General features: G+C 51.2%; 1 protein-coding gene across 2 annotated transcripts; it reads left to right on the forward strand.

Annotated features, from left to right (window-relative positions):
• The first annotated feature begins 5,044 nt into the window (after positions 1 to 5,044).
• Positions 5,045 to 13,279, forward strand: NAGPA (N-acetylglucosamine-1-phosphodiester alpha-N-acetylglucosaminidase). Of its 2 annotated transcripts, none has more exons than XM_047087685.1 (11): positions 5,045 to 5,156; positions 5,243 to 5,698; positions 6,125 to 6,264; positions 7,210 to 7,318; positions 8,396 to 8,524; positions 9,023 to 9,228; positions 9,333 to 9,380; positions 10,397 to 10,525; positions 10,698 to 10,829; positions 10,916 to 10,979; positions 11,124 to 11,349. In XM_047087685.1, exons 1-11 carry the CDS (start codon positions 5,071 to 5,073, stop codon positions 11,137 to 11,139), a joined length of 1,515 nt encoding a protein of 504 aa, XP_046943641.1. In that variant the 5' UTR covers positions 5,045 to 5,070; the 3' UTR covers positions 11,140 to 11,349. The 2 variants fall into 2 exon arrangements, with proteins under 2 accessions (XP_046943641.1, XP_046943640.1); XM_047087684.1 differs by lacking the exon at positions 11,124 to 11,349 and adding an exon at positions 12,480 to 13,279 and having other exon boundaries at positions 5,050 to 5,156.
• The last annotated feature ends 976 nt before the right edge of the window (positions 13,280 to 14,255 follow it).

The raw sequence follows: 14,255 nt of genomic DNA on the forward strand, positions 1-14,255 counted from the left end.
TTTGAGGAACCTCCACACTGTTTTCCAGAGTGGCTGCACCAGCTTGCATTCCCACCAGCAGTGCAAAAGAGATCCTCTTTCTCCGCATCCTCGCCAACATCTGTTGTTGCCTGAGTTGTTCATGTTAGCCATTCTGACAGGTGTGAGGTGGTATCTCATTGTGGTTTTGATTTGTATTTCCCTGATGATGAGTGATGTGGAGCATTTTTTCATGTGTCGGTTGGCCATCTGGATGTCTTTGGAGAAGTGTCTATTCATGTCTTATGCACATTTCTTCACTGGATTATTTGTTTTTTGGGTGTTGCTTTTGATAAGTTCTTTATAGATTTTGGATACTAACCCTTTATGTGATATGTCATTTGCAAATATCTTCTCCCATTCTGTCGGTTGTCTTTTAGTTTTGCTGATTGTTTCCTTTGCAGAGCATGCAACTCTTGATCTCGGGGTTTTGAGTTTGAGCTCCATGTTAGTTGCAGAGAGTACTTAAAAATAAAACTTGGAAAAAAAAGAAAAGAAACAGTTATAATCAATCAGATTGCACTTGTGGTGGGAAAGACAGGGCGCACTGCTTAGACATGGTATTCTTTCCTTCAATCGATAAGCTGACAGTAATGCATAAGCATTGTTCATACTCTGGATGAAAGAAACACAAGATACTTGCTATATTCCATGTCCTGCCAGAGCTTAGAGCTCTCAGTCAGAGACTGCTGAATGCATGAAAAAAATAAGCAGCAACAGAAGAGGCATCTTCGGGAAATATGTGCTCAAAAGCTGAAAAAAGTGGATAAACTCACGGGCAGCATGTGGACAGAGGACAGAGGAAGAGGTCCAATCCCCAACCCCCATTCATTCAGCGTCTAGCTTCAAACCCTCTCATGCTATTTGCAGTCACTCCCTGCTCCCAGCCACAACTACAGGCAACCACTAATCTGCTTTCTGTCCTTCCAGATTCGCCTTTTCCAGACGCTGAAAACAAGTGGAACCACACAACAGAACTTTTGGGGGTGATGAAAACGTCCTAAAATTGGACTAATATATGCTATCTCTGCAACATCTACTGAAAATCATTGACACATACACTTTAAAACAGTTCAATTTTATGGTATGTAAATTATACCTCAATAAAACCATTATATAAAAAAAACAAAAAACAAAAACACACACACAAAAAAAAAACCAAGATCTTCCAGTAGCTTCCTGTTTCCACTTAGGCTGAAATCCAAATGAATTTCCCTGGAGCCCTGCAGGATCTGGCGTTGGCCTGACCCTTCCTCCTCTACCCTCCCCGACCAAGCTCCAGCCCATCTCTGGGCTCTATAGTGCCCTCTGCCTGTGAGGCTCTGGCCCTGCATCTCCCACAGCTGTCCCTTTTTTCTGGTCCCTTATTACTCAGTCTACAATGGGCTTCGAGAGGCCTTCCCTGCCACCTCCCCCTAAGACATGGTTCTTTCTCCATCCTGCTTCTTCCCACCACACTTGGGTTGTTTAGTGTGTGTCTCCACGAGGGCAGGGCCAACCTGTCTGTTTCATCAGCCTCTAGCACAGAGGAGGCGCTCAATCTGTTGAATACCCAAGTGACTATACAGCCAGATGAGGATGTTGAGAAGAGATAAATGTATTCCTAAGGAAGGATAAATGTGAGCAGAGGAGACAGCCCTGAGTTAGTTAGCTGGTATGGCCTGAACTGTGGGTTCGGGCTTGTTGAAAGATAAACTGAGGCATATTAAAAATGTTAAGGGTCTATTTGAGCAAAAATCAATTCAAATCCAGCAGTACCAAATTGAAGTGGAGAGGAGCCAGGGGAAAGACCTCAACAAAGAAAGCGAGAAAATAAAGACAGGAAATTGGTTGCCTATAGTTTAATGCCTAGTTGGCTGTTAGTTAAAGCTGTTTGTAAATGGCCATTCTTAGCATTTTGGTTTCATAACCTTGAGGCATTTACAGTCTTGGGTTCTCGTTTGCTTCTGTAAGCAGTGTTAAAGAAAAAGAGGTGCACCTGGCTGGCTCAGTTGTGTAGCGTACAACTCTTGATCTCGGGATCTTCAGTTCGAGGCTCACGTTGTATGGAGAGAGGAAAAAAAGAACGAGAGAAAGAGAGAGAAAGAAAGAGAGAAAGAGAGAGAGAGAGGGAGAGAAAGGAAGGAAGGAAGGAAGGAAGGAAGGAAGGAAGGAAGGAAGGAAGGAAGGAAGAAGAGAGACAACGGGCCCCAAGTAGAGTCACATATGCCAGGCCCCATGTCAGCAAACCAAGACTTAATACCTAACTTAACTGCAGTTTCAGCTTCTTCCAGGAATGAAAGTTTTAACTCCAGTCTGGAGTAACCTGGTCAGCACTAGTGAAGTCATCTACAAGATAGGCCCCTGCCCTTACCCCAAAGGAAGGTGAAGTTGCCAGAAACAATCTTTCTTTGTCTCACTCCCGGTCTGCCTATAAACGCCTTTCATTTTGTACGGCTCTTTGGAGCTCCTTTCTATTTGCTAGATGGAATGCTGCTTAGTTCATGAGTCGTTGAATAAAGTCAATTTGATCTTTAAATTTACTCAGTTGAATTTTGTTTTTTAACAGCAGCCTTGGCATAAAGCCACATCAATCCGATGGCCTCCTTGTTTAATTAATGTCATAGGCTTCTCAGCAAATGGAGAATTTCAATAGCACATATGTGCTTAGATATTATGTGCATATTATGTGTTTGTTAAAGGAGTGACAAAGATGGGAGGAGACCAAAGGTCAGAACTCACTAGAGACTGCCTGCACCCACATCGCCCAGTTGACCTAGAGAAAAGAAGACTTCCTGGGGCAAGGAAGCTGGTGGCAGGTCTGGGTTTGTTTGCTAATGATTTTTGACTCCTGGATGTAAAGATAAGAAAGACATAATCCCTTCCCATCAATATATTTGCATCAAGCTGGATCATTTAGCCCCAGAAAGGAAGTCATTTTGAATGTGGTTAACTGACTTGAACTAACTTGTTCCCCCACAAGCCTCAGAGCCACTCTTGGGGGTTCATGTGAGGGCTTTGACTGTATCAGTTCCAAAATTAAAGTGTCAGCAGGGCTATTCTCCCTCTGACTTCTTTTTTTTTTTTTTTTTTTTTTTAAATTTTTTTTTTTAACATTTATTTTTGGGACAGAGAGAGACAGAGCATGAACGGGGGAGGGGCAGAGAGAGAGGGAGACACAGAATCGGAAGCAGGCTCCAGGCTCTGAGCCATCAGCCCAGAGCCCCACGCGGGGCTCGAACTCACGGACCGCGAGATCGTGACCTGGCTGAAGTCAGACGCTTAACCGACTGAGCCACCCAGGCGCCCCTCCCTCTGACTTCTTGACGGAAGAATATGTTTCTCTCTCCTAGCTTCTGGTAGTTACCAGAAATCTTTGGTGCTCTTTGACTTGTAGTTGTATTGGCAGTCTCTGCCTCTTTCTTCACATGGCTTTCTTTCCTCTGTGCATGCCTCTCTGTGTGTCTTCTCACAAGGACACCAGTCAGGCTGGATCTAGGGCCCACCCAATTCCACTATGACTTCATCTTCATGAATTACATCTGCAAAGATCCTATTTCCAAAGGTCACATTCTGAAGTTCTGGGAAAGATGTGAATTTGGGGGAACACTATCGAATCCAGTACACTGACCCTAACTGGCTTTAGGGGGCAGTGGTTCAAAGAGGGGTCTGAGTTCAGGCACTAACCACGCTGACTGTGAACCAAAACAGGCTGGTGGCTGGTGGCTGGTATGGCCCTGAATACCTGTGCACCAAAGGCTAACTCAACTCGTACTGTCTCCAAGGTGGCCTATACGTTGCACTGGCACCAAAAGGCAACCTAACTCTGGCCACTGCCCTGGACCAGAAGCCCAAAGAGAAGTATTCCCTCAAAGGAAGTTTGAAGTAAAGTAACTGGCCAGCTTCGTGGACTGCTGACCTGTGCAGGTACAGAGGGCCTGCACAAGGATGGGTCCCATGCTTGCATTCACACTCTGTCTCCATCTTAAAATTCTTAATTTTTAGGGGCACCTGGATGGCTCAGTCGGTTGAATGTCTGCCTCTTGGTTTCGGTTCAGGTCATGATCTCACAGTCGTGAGACTGAACCCCTCATCAGGCTCAGCTCAGAGCCTGCTTGGGATTCTCTCTCTCTCTCTCTCTCTCTCTCTCTCTCTCTAAGTAAATAAATAAAAAAAAGAAATTACTTTAAAAAAATTTTTTTAAATGTTTGTTTATTCTTGAGAGGGGGGGAGGGACAGAGAGAGGGACACAGAATCTGAAGCACACTCCAGGCTCTGAGCTGTCAGCACAGAGCTCTAAGCTGGCAGAACTCACCAGCTGAGCTCTGAGATCATCACCTGAAGTCGGAGGCTTAACCCACTGAGCCACCCAGGCACCCCTGAAAAAAAAAATTCTTAATTTTTAAATAAAGATCCCCGCTGATTATGTTCTCAATGCAACTTGTCTGTCCTCTTCCAAAATGTGAAGGTCATAGAACACCAAGGCTGAGAAACTGTTCCAGAATCAGGGAGACTAAACAGACATGACAACTAAATGCAACTCCTGTATTAGACCCTGGACGTGGGGGAAATAAGGACATCATACAGAAAATTGGAAAAACTTGAATGTGAACTGTGGATTGGTTCACAAACTATCAGTATGTAATGTCTTAATTTTACTCGGCCTGTGATTATGTAAGAAGATGTCCTTGTTAGCAAAAGATGTCTGCAACTTGGTTGCAAATGTTCGGGGGCGGGGGCGGTAAGTATACGAATAAAGTTGAAATAATAAACCAAATGAGACGAAAGTTAACAATTGGTAAAGATAAGTAGAAGGCATATGGGAGTTCTTTACATTACTCTTACAACCTCCGGTATCTTTGAAATTACGTAAACACGGATTTTCCCACCACCACGAGTGCCACGCCTCTTCTGAAAAAAACCAAACCAAAACAAAAAAAACACAGTAAGTGATAGGACCGGATCTCGCGATATCCAAAGGACCCTAAATTATTCTGTCCCTCCTGAAAGCGGCCACCAAAAGTCTTGAGTCACGTGGGGTGGTCCCACGTGATTGGAGGTCCCGGGTCCAACATGGCGGCCTCCATGGGTCGCTGGCTTGTCTTCCTCTTTGCGCTGCTCGGCTTCCTCCGGGAGGCGACCAGCAGCCTCGGCTCGGGGTGAGTACAGCTCCCGAGGGTTGAGCCTGGTTCGGGAGTACTCCGCCCCCGAGCCCTCCGAGCTCACGGCCGCCGTGTCCCCACAGGGCCTCCCGCGACGATGACTTGCTGCTGCCCTACTCCCACGCGCGCGCGCGCTTCGCCCGGGACTGCACGAGGGTGCGCGCCGGCAGCCGCGAGCACGAGAGCTGGCCACCTACCCCGGCGACCCCCAGCCCCCGCGGTCTGGCGGTGCGCACCTTCGTTTCACACTTCTCGGACCGCGCGGTGGCTGGCCATCTGACTCGGGCAGCGGAGCCCCTGCGTACCTTCTCGGTGCTGGAGCCCGGTGGGTCCGGCGGCTGCGCTTCGAGGCGCCGCGCCACCGTGGAGGAGACGGCGAGGGCGGCTGGCTGCAGCGTCGCCCAGAACGGCGGCTTCTTCCGCATGGACACGGGCGAGTGCCTGGGGAACGTGGTGAGCGACGGGCGCCCGGTGAGCAGCGCCGGGGGGCTGCAGAACGCGCAGTTCGGGATCCGCCGCGACGGGACCCTGGTCACCGGGTGAGAAAGCAGGGAGCCTCGTTACTGTCGAAGGCAGAGGACCTGAGATTTGGGTTGTGGCCATGGTGGTGTGTTCAGGTCATTTACCAAAGCTGAGCCTCGGCGTCCATTCTGCAGAATGGGAATAGGCACTTTAATTGCAGGGTTCGTCAGTAGGCATCGGGTGGTATTTTGGCCAGAGTGATGGCCTAGGAAATTAAGGGCCATAGGATGAACTTGAGATCTGCTGAGAATGGTTGTTTATATTAGATGAAGTGTTAACTGGGATGGGTAGACTATTTACAAGGGCTGCACTAAGGGCCAGGATGGTTCCTGGGAAACCAGGAAGAATCAACCAGCCCAGCCGAGGAGGGAAGGGTAGTGGGACCCCTACTAACCGCAGCTGTCCCTGCTGGTGAGTGAATCTCTTGCCTTTTCTGTGTCCAGGTACCTGTCTGAAGAGGAGGTGCTGGACACTAAGAACCCATTTGTGCAACTGCTGAGTGGGGTCGTGTGGCTGATCCGCAATGGAAGTGTCTACATCAACGAGAGCCAGGCGGCCGAGTGTGATGAGACACAGGAGACAGGTTTGGGGTCAGACAGGTTGTGGCACAGCCCTGTTGAGAACCAGGACCACTGAGCTGGAGCAGGAGTCTGTTCTTAAGTCTTTGAGCAAGTACTATTCTAGGTACAGGGGATCCGTGGTGATTATGACAAAATAAGGTCTCTGCTCTTGGGGCATACTTAAGAAAGGAAATAGATACTTTTCTATTGAAAGGAAGTGGTAAGTGCTTCTTTTTTACAGAAATTAAGATGAAAGGAAGTGGTAAGTGCTTTCTTTCTATTGAAAGGAAGATGAAAGGAAGTGGTAAGTGCTGAGGAAGAAAAGTAAAGTTGGGGGAAAGGGGACAGGTAGAGGAAAGGAGCTCTGAATCAGAATCCTGATTTCCTGCGCATGAGGCCCAAATGTGTGTTTTAACAAGCCCCCTGGGTGATTCTGATGGGCTTTCCAATTTGAGAAGCACCAAGGTGTGGAATAATGGGGTGTGAAAGGATGCTATGGCCCTGATGTGGAGATGAGCTGTTTTAGACTGAGCAGTCAGGGCAGGCTTCACTGAGGAGATGCCCTAGATTGGAAATAGCAAACCATGGGAAGAGCTGAGGGGAAGCACAGTCCAGCCAGAGGGAACAGAAGGTGCAGAAGCCCTAAAGTAGAAAGTGGCTGCAGGGTGGTGAGAAGGGAGCCCCCAGAGATGAGGTGGAACAAGCAGGCCAGGGCCTTGGATTTTTGTGCTAGGGACAGTGGAAGCTATTAGAGGGTTTTCCCCTGGAAGCTGATGTCACTTAATTTTCACCTGAGAAGAGCCCTCTGGCTACTATGTGGAGACTGAGTGGGACAGGGCAGATGGGAGGCAGGAAGCTGCGATCTAAGTGAAATGTTGGAGAGTGGCATTAGACTGGCAGAAACTACAGGCAGAGTCCAGGAGGCTTCCCACAGGGTGAGGTCATCAGCCAGGCTTCTTCTCTTGTAGGTTCTTTTAGCAAATTTGTGAATGTGATGTCAGCCAGGACGGCAGTGGGACATGACCGGAAGGGGCAGCTGGTGTTCTTCCACGCAGATGGGCAGACGGAGCAGCGGGGGTGAGTGCCAGAAACTGGGAATGCCAGGCCTGGGCTTAGTCTGGCTTTGAGGGACTTCAGCCCACCAACAACTGCCCTTCTGACTCCCAGCTGTTCCCTGAGGATGTTCACATCCATCTGTCCCCTGCCTTCCCACACAAAAAGAGTCCCTACGTCTGCCCCAGTTCTGAGAACTCCTCATCCTCCACACTCTTCCTCTCCATCCCCCCAACTTAGGCCTCCTCTCTCCTGCGCTCCAGATGGGGTAATAGGAAGTAATTACAAAGTTAGCAGGGAGAAGACCCCTGTTCCAGTCTCAGCTCTGCTGTCCACTAGCTCTGTGGCCATAGACAAGTCGCTCAGCCTCTCTGAGGCACAGTTTCTTTCTCTGTGAAGAGAGTGTATTAGTTTGTTATTTGCTGAGTAACACACAAACACAAACAGCCCCCATTTGTTGGATCACAGTTCTGTAGGTCAGAAGTCTGGAGGGCTCAACTGGGTTCTGTGTTTGAGGTATCCCATGGACAAAATCAAGCTGTTTTCCAGGCAGGGCTCTCATTTGGAGCTTCAGGGAAAGAATCCTCTTCCCAGCTCATTTGGGGGGTTGGAAGAATGCACTTCGTTGTGGTTGTAGGACAGAAGGCTGTATTTCTTCACTGGTTGTTGGCCAGGGGACCTTCAGCTCCTTCAGGCTGCCCACATTCCTTCCCATGCATGTACCCTCCCCGTCTTCACGCCAGCAAAGATGTGTCCCGTCCCTTTGCCCCCTTTGTATTTCCAAAACCTCTCACTTCACCTTCTGCCACCAGCCAGGGAAAGGTGTGCTTTTAAGACTCTTGTGATCCCATCGGGCCCACCCATAATCCAGGGCAGTGTCCCTACTTGCAGACAGCTGAGCCGTACAAGATAACACAGTCATGGGAGTGATTTCCCATTATATTCACAGCTCCCAGGGATTAAGACAGGCCATTATTGGGGGGAGCCCACTTAGAAATATGTCTGCCATAGCAAGTGTGATACTGTTCACCGTGGAAAGTAAGACCAGTTAAACTGGAAACGCTGGTGGACATGGTCAGCATTAATGCTCTTATGCTGCAGCATTAACCTGTGGGAGATGGCAGAGTTTTTGCTGAAACAGGATGTGGTCAACGCCATCAACCTCGACGGAGGGGGCTCCGCTACCTTCGTGCTCAATGGGACCTTGGCCAGTTACCCATCAGATCACTGGTAAGCATGCCAGAGCTCCCTTCTTGAGGTCTTATGTCCAGGCCTGTCCCCAGCTGTCTCATTCAGCAAATATTGAGTACCTACTGTGTGCCAGGCCCTGAGAATTCAGCAGTGAGCAGGAAGAGCCAAGATCCCTGCTTCTCACTGCTTACGAGAAGAGTGTTGAATCGTACATAGTGTATGAGTACCATCCACACCAGTGAAAGGGGGTTGATAGGTCAGGAAAGACCTCTCTGAGCGTAATGGAACTTGAGTTGAGATCTAAAGGTTGGGGAGGTGGCAAGGCTGGGCTGGGAGATCCTTCTGGGCAGAGAGAACAGCATGTGTAAAGGCCCTGGGGTTGGAAGAGATTGTCAGGGTGGGATGAACCTGTAAGCGGCTGGAGAAGGGGCAGTGGAGAGAGAGAGGCATCCCCCAGGGGCTACGGTAGGGGGTAGGAGGTTTAGCTGGGGCTCACCGGCACCATGGCCTCTCTTCACACACGATGTCCCCCTGCAGCCAGGACAACATGTGGCGCTGTCCGCGCCGCGTGTCTACTGTGGTGTGTTTGCACGAGCCCCGCTGCCAGCCGCCTGACTGCAGCGGCCATGGGACCTGTGTGGAGGGGCGCTGCCAGTGCACGGGGCACTTCTGGCAGGGCGCTGCCTGCAACAAGCTGGACTGTGGCCCCTCCAACTGCAGCCAGCACGGGCTTTGCACAGAGAGTGAGTGGGGTCTCCGGGGAGGCAGCTGTGACCGGGGCTCCCAGCTCTCACTGCCTTGGCCCTGCCTGATCCCTCACCTGGCCTTCTTGGTCTTGTCTTGGCAGCTGGCTGCCGCTGTGAAGCTGGATGGACGGGGTCCAACTGCAGTGAAGGTAAAAGCCAGCAGGCCAGCTGCCTCCCCGGCCCTGGACACATGGGGAGAGGGCGAGCGCGGCAGCTGCTTTTATCCCGCTCCCTGTGTCTTCCTCTCACCTGACTAAATCATTGCATTGATGTCCTGCAGCAGCCACAAGAAATTCCACAAACTGCATGGCTGAGAGCAACAGAAATTCATTCTCTCACAGTTCAGGAGGCCACAACTGCAAAACTCATGGTGTCTGCAGGGCCGGCACTCCCTCCAAAAGGTCTAGGGGAGGCTCCTTCCTGCCCCTTCCAGCTCCTGGTGGCTCCAGGCGTTCTTTGGCTTGCGGCCACGTTACTCCAGTCTCTGCCTCTTCACACGGCCTTCTCCCTGTGTCTGTCCATTTCCTTACGTGGATCCCAGGTCATTGGATTTAGGGCCCACCCTAAATCCAGGATGCTGTCATCTCTTAAAGATTATAACTTAATTACATCTGCAAAGACTCTGTTTCCAAATAAGGTCATGTTCACAGGTTCTGAGGATTAGGACATATCTTTTGGGGGACACAGTTCAACCCACTGCAACCATCCACAGTTTGAAATCTTTCAGGGCTTCCTTTTGAGTAAGTGGAAGAAATGAGCTCCTCAGCCTGACCTGCCAGGGTGCTCCAGAGCCTCCTCTACTCACTGACCCAGCTCTGCTCTGCGAACCCCCGGCTTAAGTGCCCTGCCCTCGGGAGCTTGCCCATCCCACCCCCTCCCGGGGTCTGCTGCTGCGCTTGGTCCCATCCCTCCTGCACTTGTCCTCACCTGTACTTCCATATCTGCTTTGCGGCTCACTGGCCACCTGCCCATCTAGACGAGAGTCTCCATGAGTGCATAGCCTCAGGGCCTGCCTGGAAGTAGAATTGTCCGTAACTTTCTGTTGGAAGAATACGTGAGCCTACAGGGTCCTGGGTGTGTGACTGAGATCTGTCTGCAGTCTTGACCCCCAGCCTAGCAAAGGCAAGGCTGGACTTTGAAAAGACTCCCCCCTTCCCCCCTCCAGCCTGCAGCAATGGCTCCTTTGGGGAGGACTGCGCCATGAGGTGCCAGTGTCAGAATGGAGCTGCCTGTGACCCAGTTGGGGGGACATGCACCTGCCCTCCTGGCTTCACTGGACATACCTGTGAGCAGGGTAAGCTACATGGGCCCCATGCCACCCAGGGGTACCTCCAGGGCCTAGCCTGGGGGGGCCTGGGGGGCACTTGTGCTTCAGCCCAGTTCTGTGCACACCTGGGGTCCATCCTGTCAGTGCAGAGAGAGGCCTTGCCACCGAGGCGTCCTCCACTTGTACCTCCTCTCCGCAGAGTGTCCCCTCGGCTGGCACGGGCCAGGCTGCCAGAGGCGTTGCGAATGTGAGCACCAGTGTCCGTGTGACCCCCAGACCGGCAGCTGTAGCCTGGCCCAGGCTCCAGCCCTTAACAGCATCCTCTCCCAAGGTGCGGCTCCTCCCAGATCCCCGGGGGGCAGGAGGGGGCATACCCCTCCCCTCCCAGCCTCTCAGCCTCTCCCTGGTGTCTTACAGTGAAGCAGTGTTTCCGGCCATCCGAGGCCACCCTGAGGACAGGAGAACTCTCCCTTCTCACCGGGTAGGAGATTAGGTGGGACTTGGGGCGGGGGTGGAAGAAATCCCCCTCCCTCCACCTGTGAGGTATGGCCTTTGCTCAGGGACGAGGCAGGGCTAGGAAGTGGCCGCTGGGCACCCAGATGACATTTCTCCACTGTGAACACAGAGGGCGTCACAGCTGATGCTCACAGCCACTGAAGTGGTCTTCAGAAATGGTGAGAAGGACCCCAGTCATCATCCCAGTTGGAGTTGAGTGGGGCAGGGCATGGGGTTCCTTTCCCTGGCGGTGAGACTCATGACCTATTTTCTCAGCTCCTGGTACACAAGTGCCAAGCCTGAGGAATTCACATACTTCCTCAGCCACTTCCGGGTGCTCCTTGTGGTGGGCTTTATGTCTGTTTTCTAGTGAGTTGGATCTCAAACTTTACCTCTGGGAGGGTGCATTAAAAGAGATTGCTGGATTCTATCTCTGGAGTTTCTGCTTCAGTAAGCCGGGGGAGCCTGAGAATCTGCATTCCCGGTGCTATCCCAGGTGATGCTATGCTGCTGGTATGGGGACCCTGCTTTGAGAACTTCCCAAAGGTAGTTCACACCTCATGGTCCAACCCTGGGTGCCAGCCCAGCCCCACCCGCGTTGGAAGTGGGAATCAAGTGTGGGTATGAATGAAAATCTCCTGGCATTGTCCTTTGGGTCAGTCTCATCAATAATGCAGGTCCCAGGTCCCTCCTGGAGGTCCTGACCTGGTGAGTCTGGGGTGAGGCTCTGAACGGCCAGAGCCACACCTGAAAAAAAAAAACAAAAGACATAGAAATGTGCTTTGAAAATGCACCCAGAGCAGGGACAGGGGCCCCGGGAGCACCCTGGCCTCAGTCTTAAGTTCGGGCTCCTCAGTTGTGAGACTGAGCTCTTCCTCCCCAGTGCAGACATAGAACCCATTGGCAGCTGTCGGGGAAGGAAGGGGAGCCATGGGGGGCTAACGACCATCCCCCCCAGCAATCTGCGTGTGTCTCTTTTTGTGTTGAGGGCTTTGGCCACAGATTCACGTGAAGGAATGCAAGGATCATTGGAAGCCCTCGCCAGCTCCACAGGAGGGAGGCAGGGGTGCTTTTCTCCACACTCTGTCTGCTTTGAGGTGTCTGGAACAGAGACCAGCCTTTGTGGTCCACATCATCATTAGATCCCCAACTGTATTTTATTTGGCCTGCATAATTTTAAAAAATTTAAGATTTATTACAATATCTGAAAATCAGTAACATTGATATTAAAAAATTGTTTTCATGGTTTCTCTTGAAATACCAGGGGATGTGGCCGTGCTGGCCTGCATCCCACATGGTGACTGTCACTGCTGCTCCTGGAGCATGGGTTTGGAATGTGCCCCTGGCCCTACCAGGCCCATTTTGCTCCCGGACAGTCCCCTGGAGGTCCCTGACTTTGTGCCTCCCTTCTGGTGGAGGAGAGGGAGGGAAACCCCTGCAGCACTCCTCAACAACCGCCTGTTCTGGCTTTCTCTTCTGCACCCAGGACCACCTGGCTGGCCCTCACCTTGGCCCTAGTTTTCCTTCTGCTGATCAGCACGGTGGTGAACGTGTCCTTGCTCCTTGGTTCAAGAGCAGAGCGGAGCCGGCATCTGGATGGGGCCTATGTTTACCACCCACTGCAGGAGATGAATGGGGAGCTCCTGGCCGGGGACAAGGAACAGCAGGGTGATGCCCACAACCCCTTCAAGGACTGAAGCCTCCAGCTTCCCGTCACAGCCTGCTCTGAAGGCTCATTTTGTTACAATCTGACTTCCACAAGGGACGTTTCAGGACCGCTGACCATCTGGGTGATCTCAGCCCTGGTGCCAAGCCAAGCTTCTGATAGCACCTGTGCCTCAGCCCCTCATCTGGCCCTGGGCTCTCACCTGGTCACCTGCTGTGACCCATGCAACCCTAGCAATACAGTGCTCCCTGGAGAGAGACTGCTCCTTCCCTGCCTGCCTGTGTCTGCTGCCTGTGAGGGCTGCTCTGCTGCCCAAGAGCCTCCGGCCTCCTGAAGCAGGAGCTGTTAGCGATGGAACTCGCCGTGACCGCACCATGTCCGAGTGGCAGGGTCCAGCCAGCCCCCCTGGGCAGGGGTGGATTAAAGAGACGATGGCTACGTCACGGGATCCTTTTCCACAGACCTCATCATGGAATTTGCCAATTAGAATTCTGTTTCCTATCATAGGAAGCTCCTTGGAGGGGACAGGGGATGAAATCATGTTTACACGCTTTCTATTTTGGCATCCAGCCGCCAAGACAGTTTTTCTACCACTTGAATAAATTGATGTAATTAAAGGATCCCCGGGGTGGCGTCTGAATCCTGAATTGTAGACTTCTGGTTGTTCCTAGGTCTTAACATGTAGGGTTACTTCACTTGATTCATGGGTCATAAAAAGGCAGCCCGAAGTACTTCGAGCTCCCTGATCTATTTGTTTAATTCAGGGCTTCTCACTTTATGGTGCACACAAGTCACCTGGAGATACTGTTCAAGTGCCAATTCTGGCCCAGGGTGGGATACGGGAGTCTGAATCTCTGACGAGCGCCCAGGTGAAGATGAGGTCTTGGGTGTCTGGACCACACTTTGAAAGGAAAAGGTTTAGTCCACTGTGATTTAATAGTTACCAGCGTTTAAAAATCAAGAGATTAACAACTTAAGATTTCTGATTTCTTTTTATTTTTAATATGTTTATTTAGTTTTGAGAGAGAGAGCATGCAAGCAAGTGAGGGGCAGACAGAGGGAGACACAGAATCCGAAACAGCCTCCAGGCTGTCAGCACATAGCCCAACACAGGGCTGGAACCCACGAACCTCAAGCTCATGACCTGAGTCGAAGCTGGATGCTTAACTGACTGACCCACCCAGGTGTTCCTGGATTCTTTTTAAAAGAGGACAAGGGGGGCGCCTGGGTGGCGCAGTCAGCTAAGCGTCCGACTTCAGCCAGGTCACGATCTCGTGGTCCGTGAGTTCGAGCCCCGCATCAGGCTCTGGGGTGATGGCTCAGAGCCTGGAGCCTCAGGCTCTGGGGTGATGGCTCAGAGCCTGGAGCCTGCTTCCGATTCTGTGTCTCCCTCTCTCTCTGCCCCTACCCCGTTCATGCTCTGTCTCTCTCTGTCCCAAAAATAAATAAACATTGAAAAAAAATTAAAAAAAAAAATTATAAAAGAGGGCAAGGCAGCAGCCCCTGCTGAAGCCTTTCCAGGGCAACATCTTGCCAGAGCTGAGAATCCACAGTCCCCATCTGTGCCTGCCTTCTCCAACTCACCACCACCTTAGC

Source organism: Lynx rufus, unplaced genomic scaffold (assembly GCF_022079265.1).
Source record: "Lynx rufus isolate CCGP_SWC_20201006 ecotype Redwood Valley unplaced genomic scaffold, mLynRuf1.p SCAF_23, whole genome shotgun sequence".
NCBI classification, from domain to species: Eukaryota; Metazoa; Chordata; class Mammalia; order Carnivora; family Felidae; genus Lynx; species Lynx rufus.

Bases quoted from the DNA above. Each gene is read 5' to 3' on its own strand.
- NAGPA (XM_047087684.1), top strand. From the start codon at position 5,071: ATGGCGGCCTCCATGGGTCGCTGGCTTGTCTTCCTCTTTGCGCTGCTC. The intron at 5,699-6,124 runs GTGAGAAAGCAG...TTCTGTGTCCAG, and splicing joins GACGGGACCCTGGTCACCGG to GTACCTGTCTGAAGAGGAGG. The intron at 9,229-9,332 runs GTGAGTGGGGTC...TTGTCTTGGCAG, and splicing joins GCACGGGCTTTGCACAGAGA to CTGGCTGCCGCTGTGAAGCT.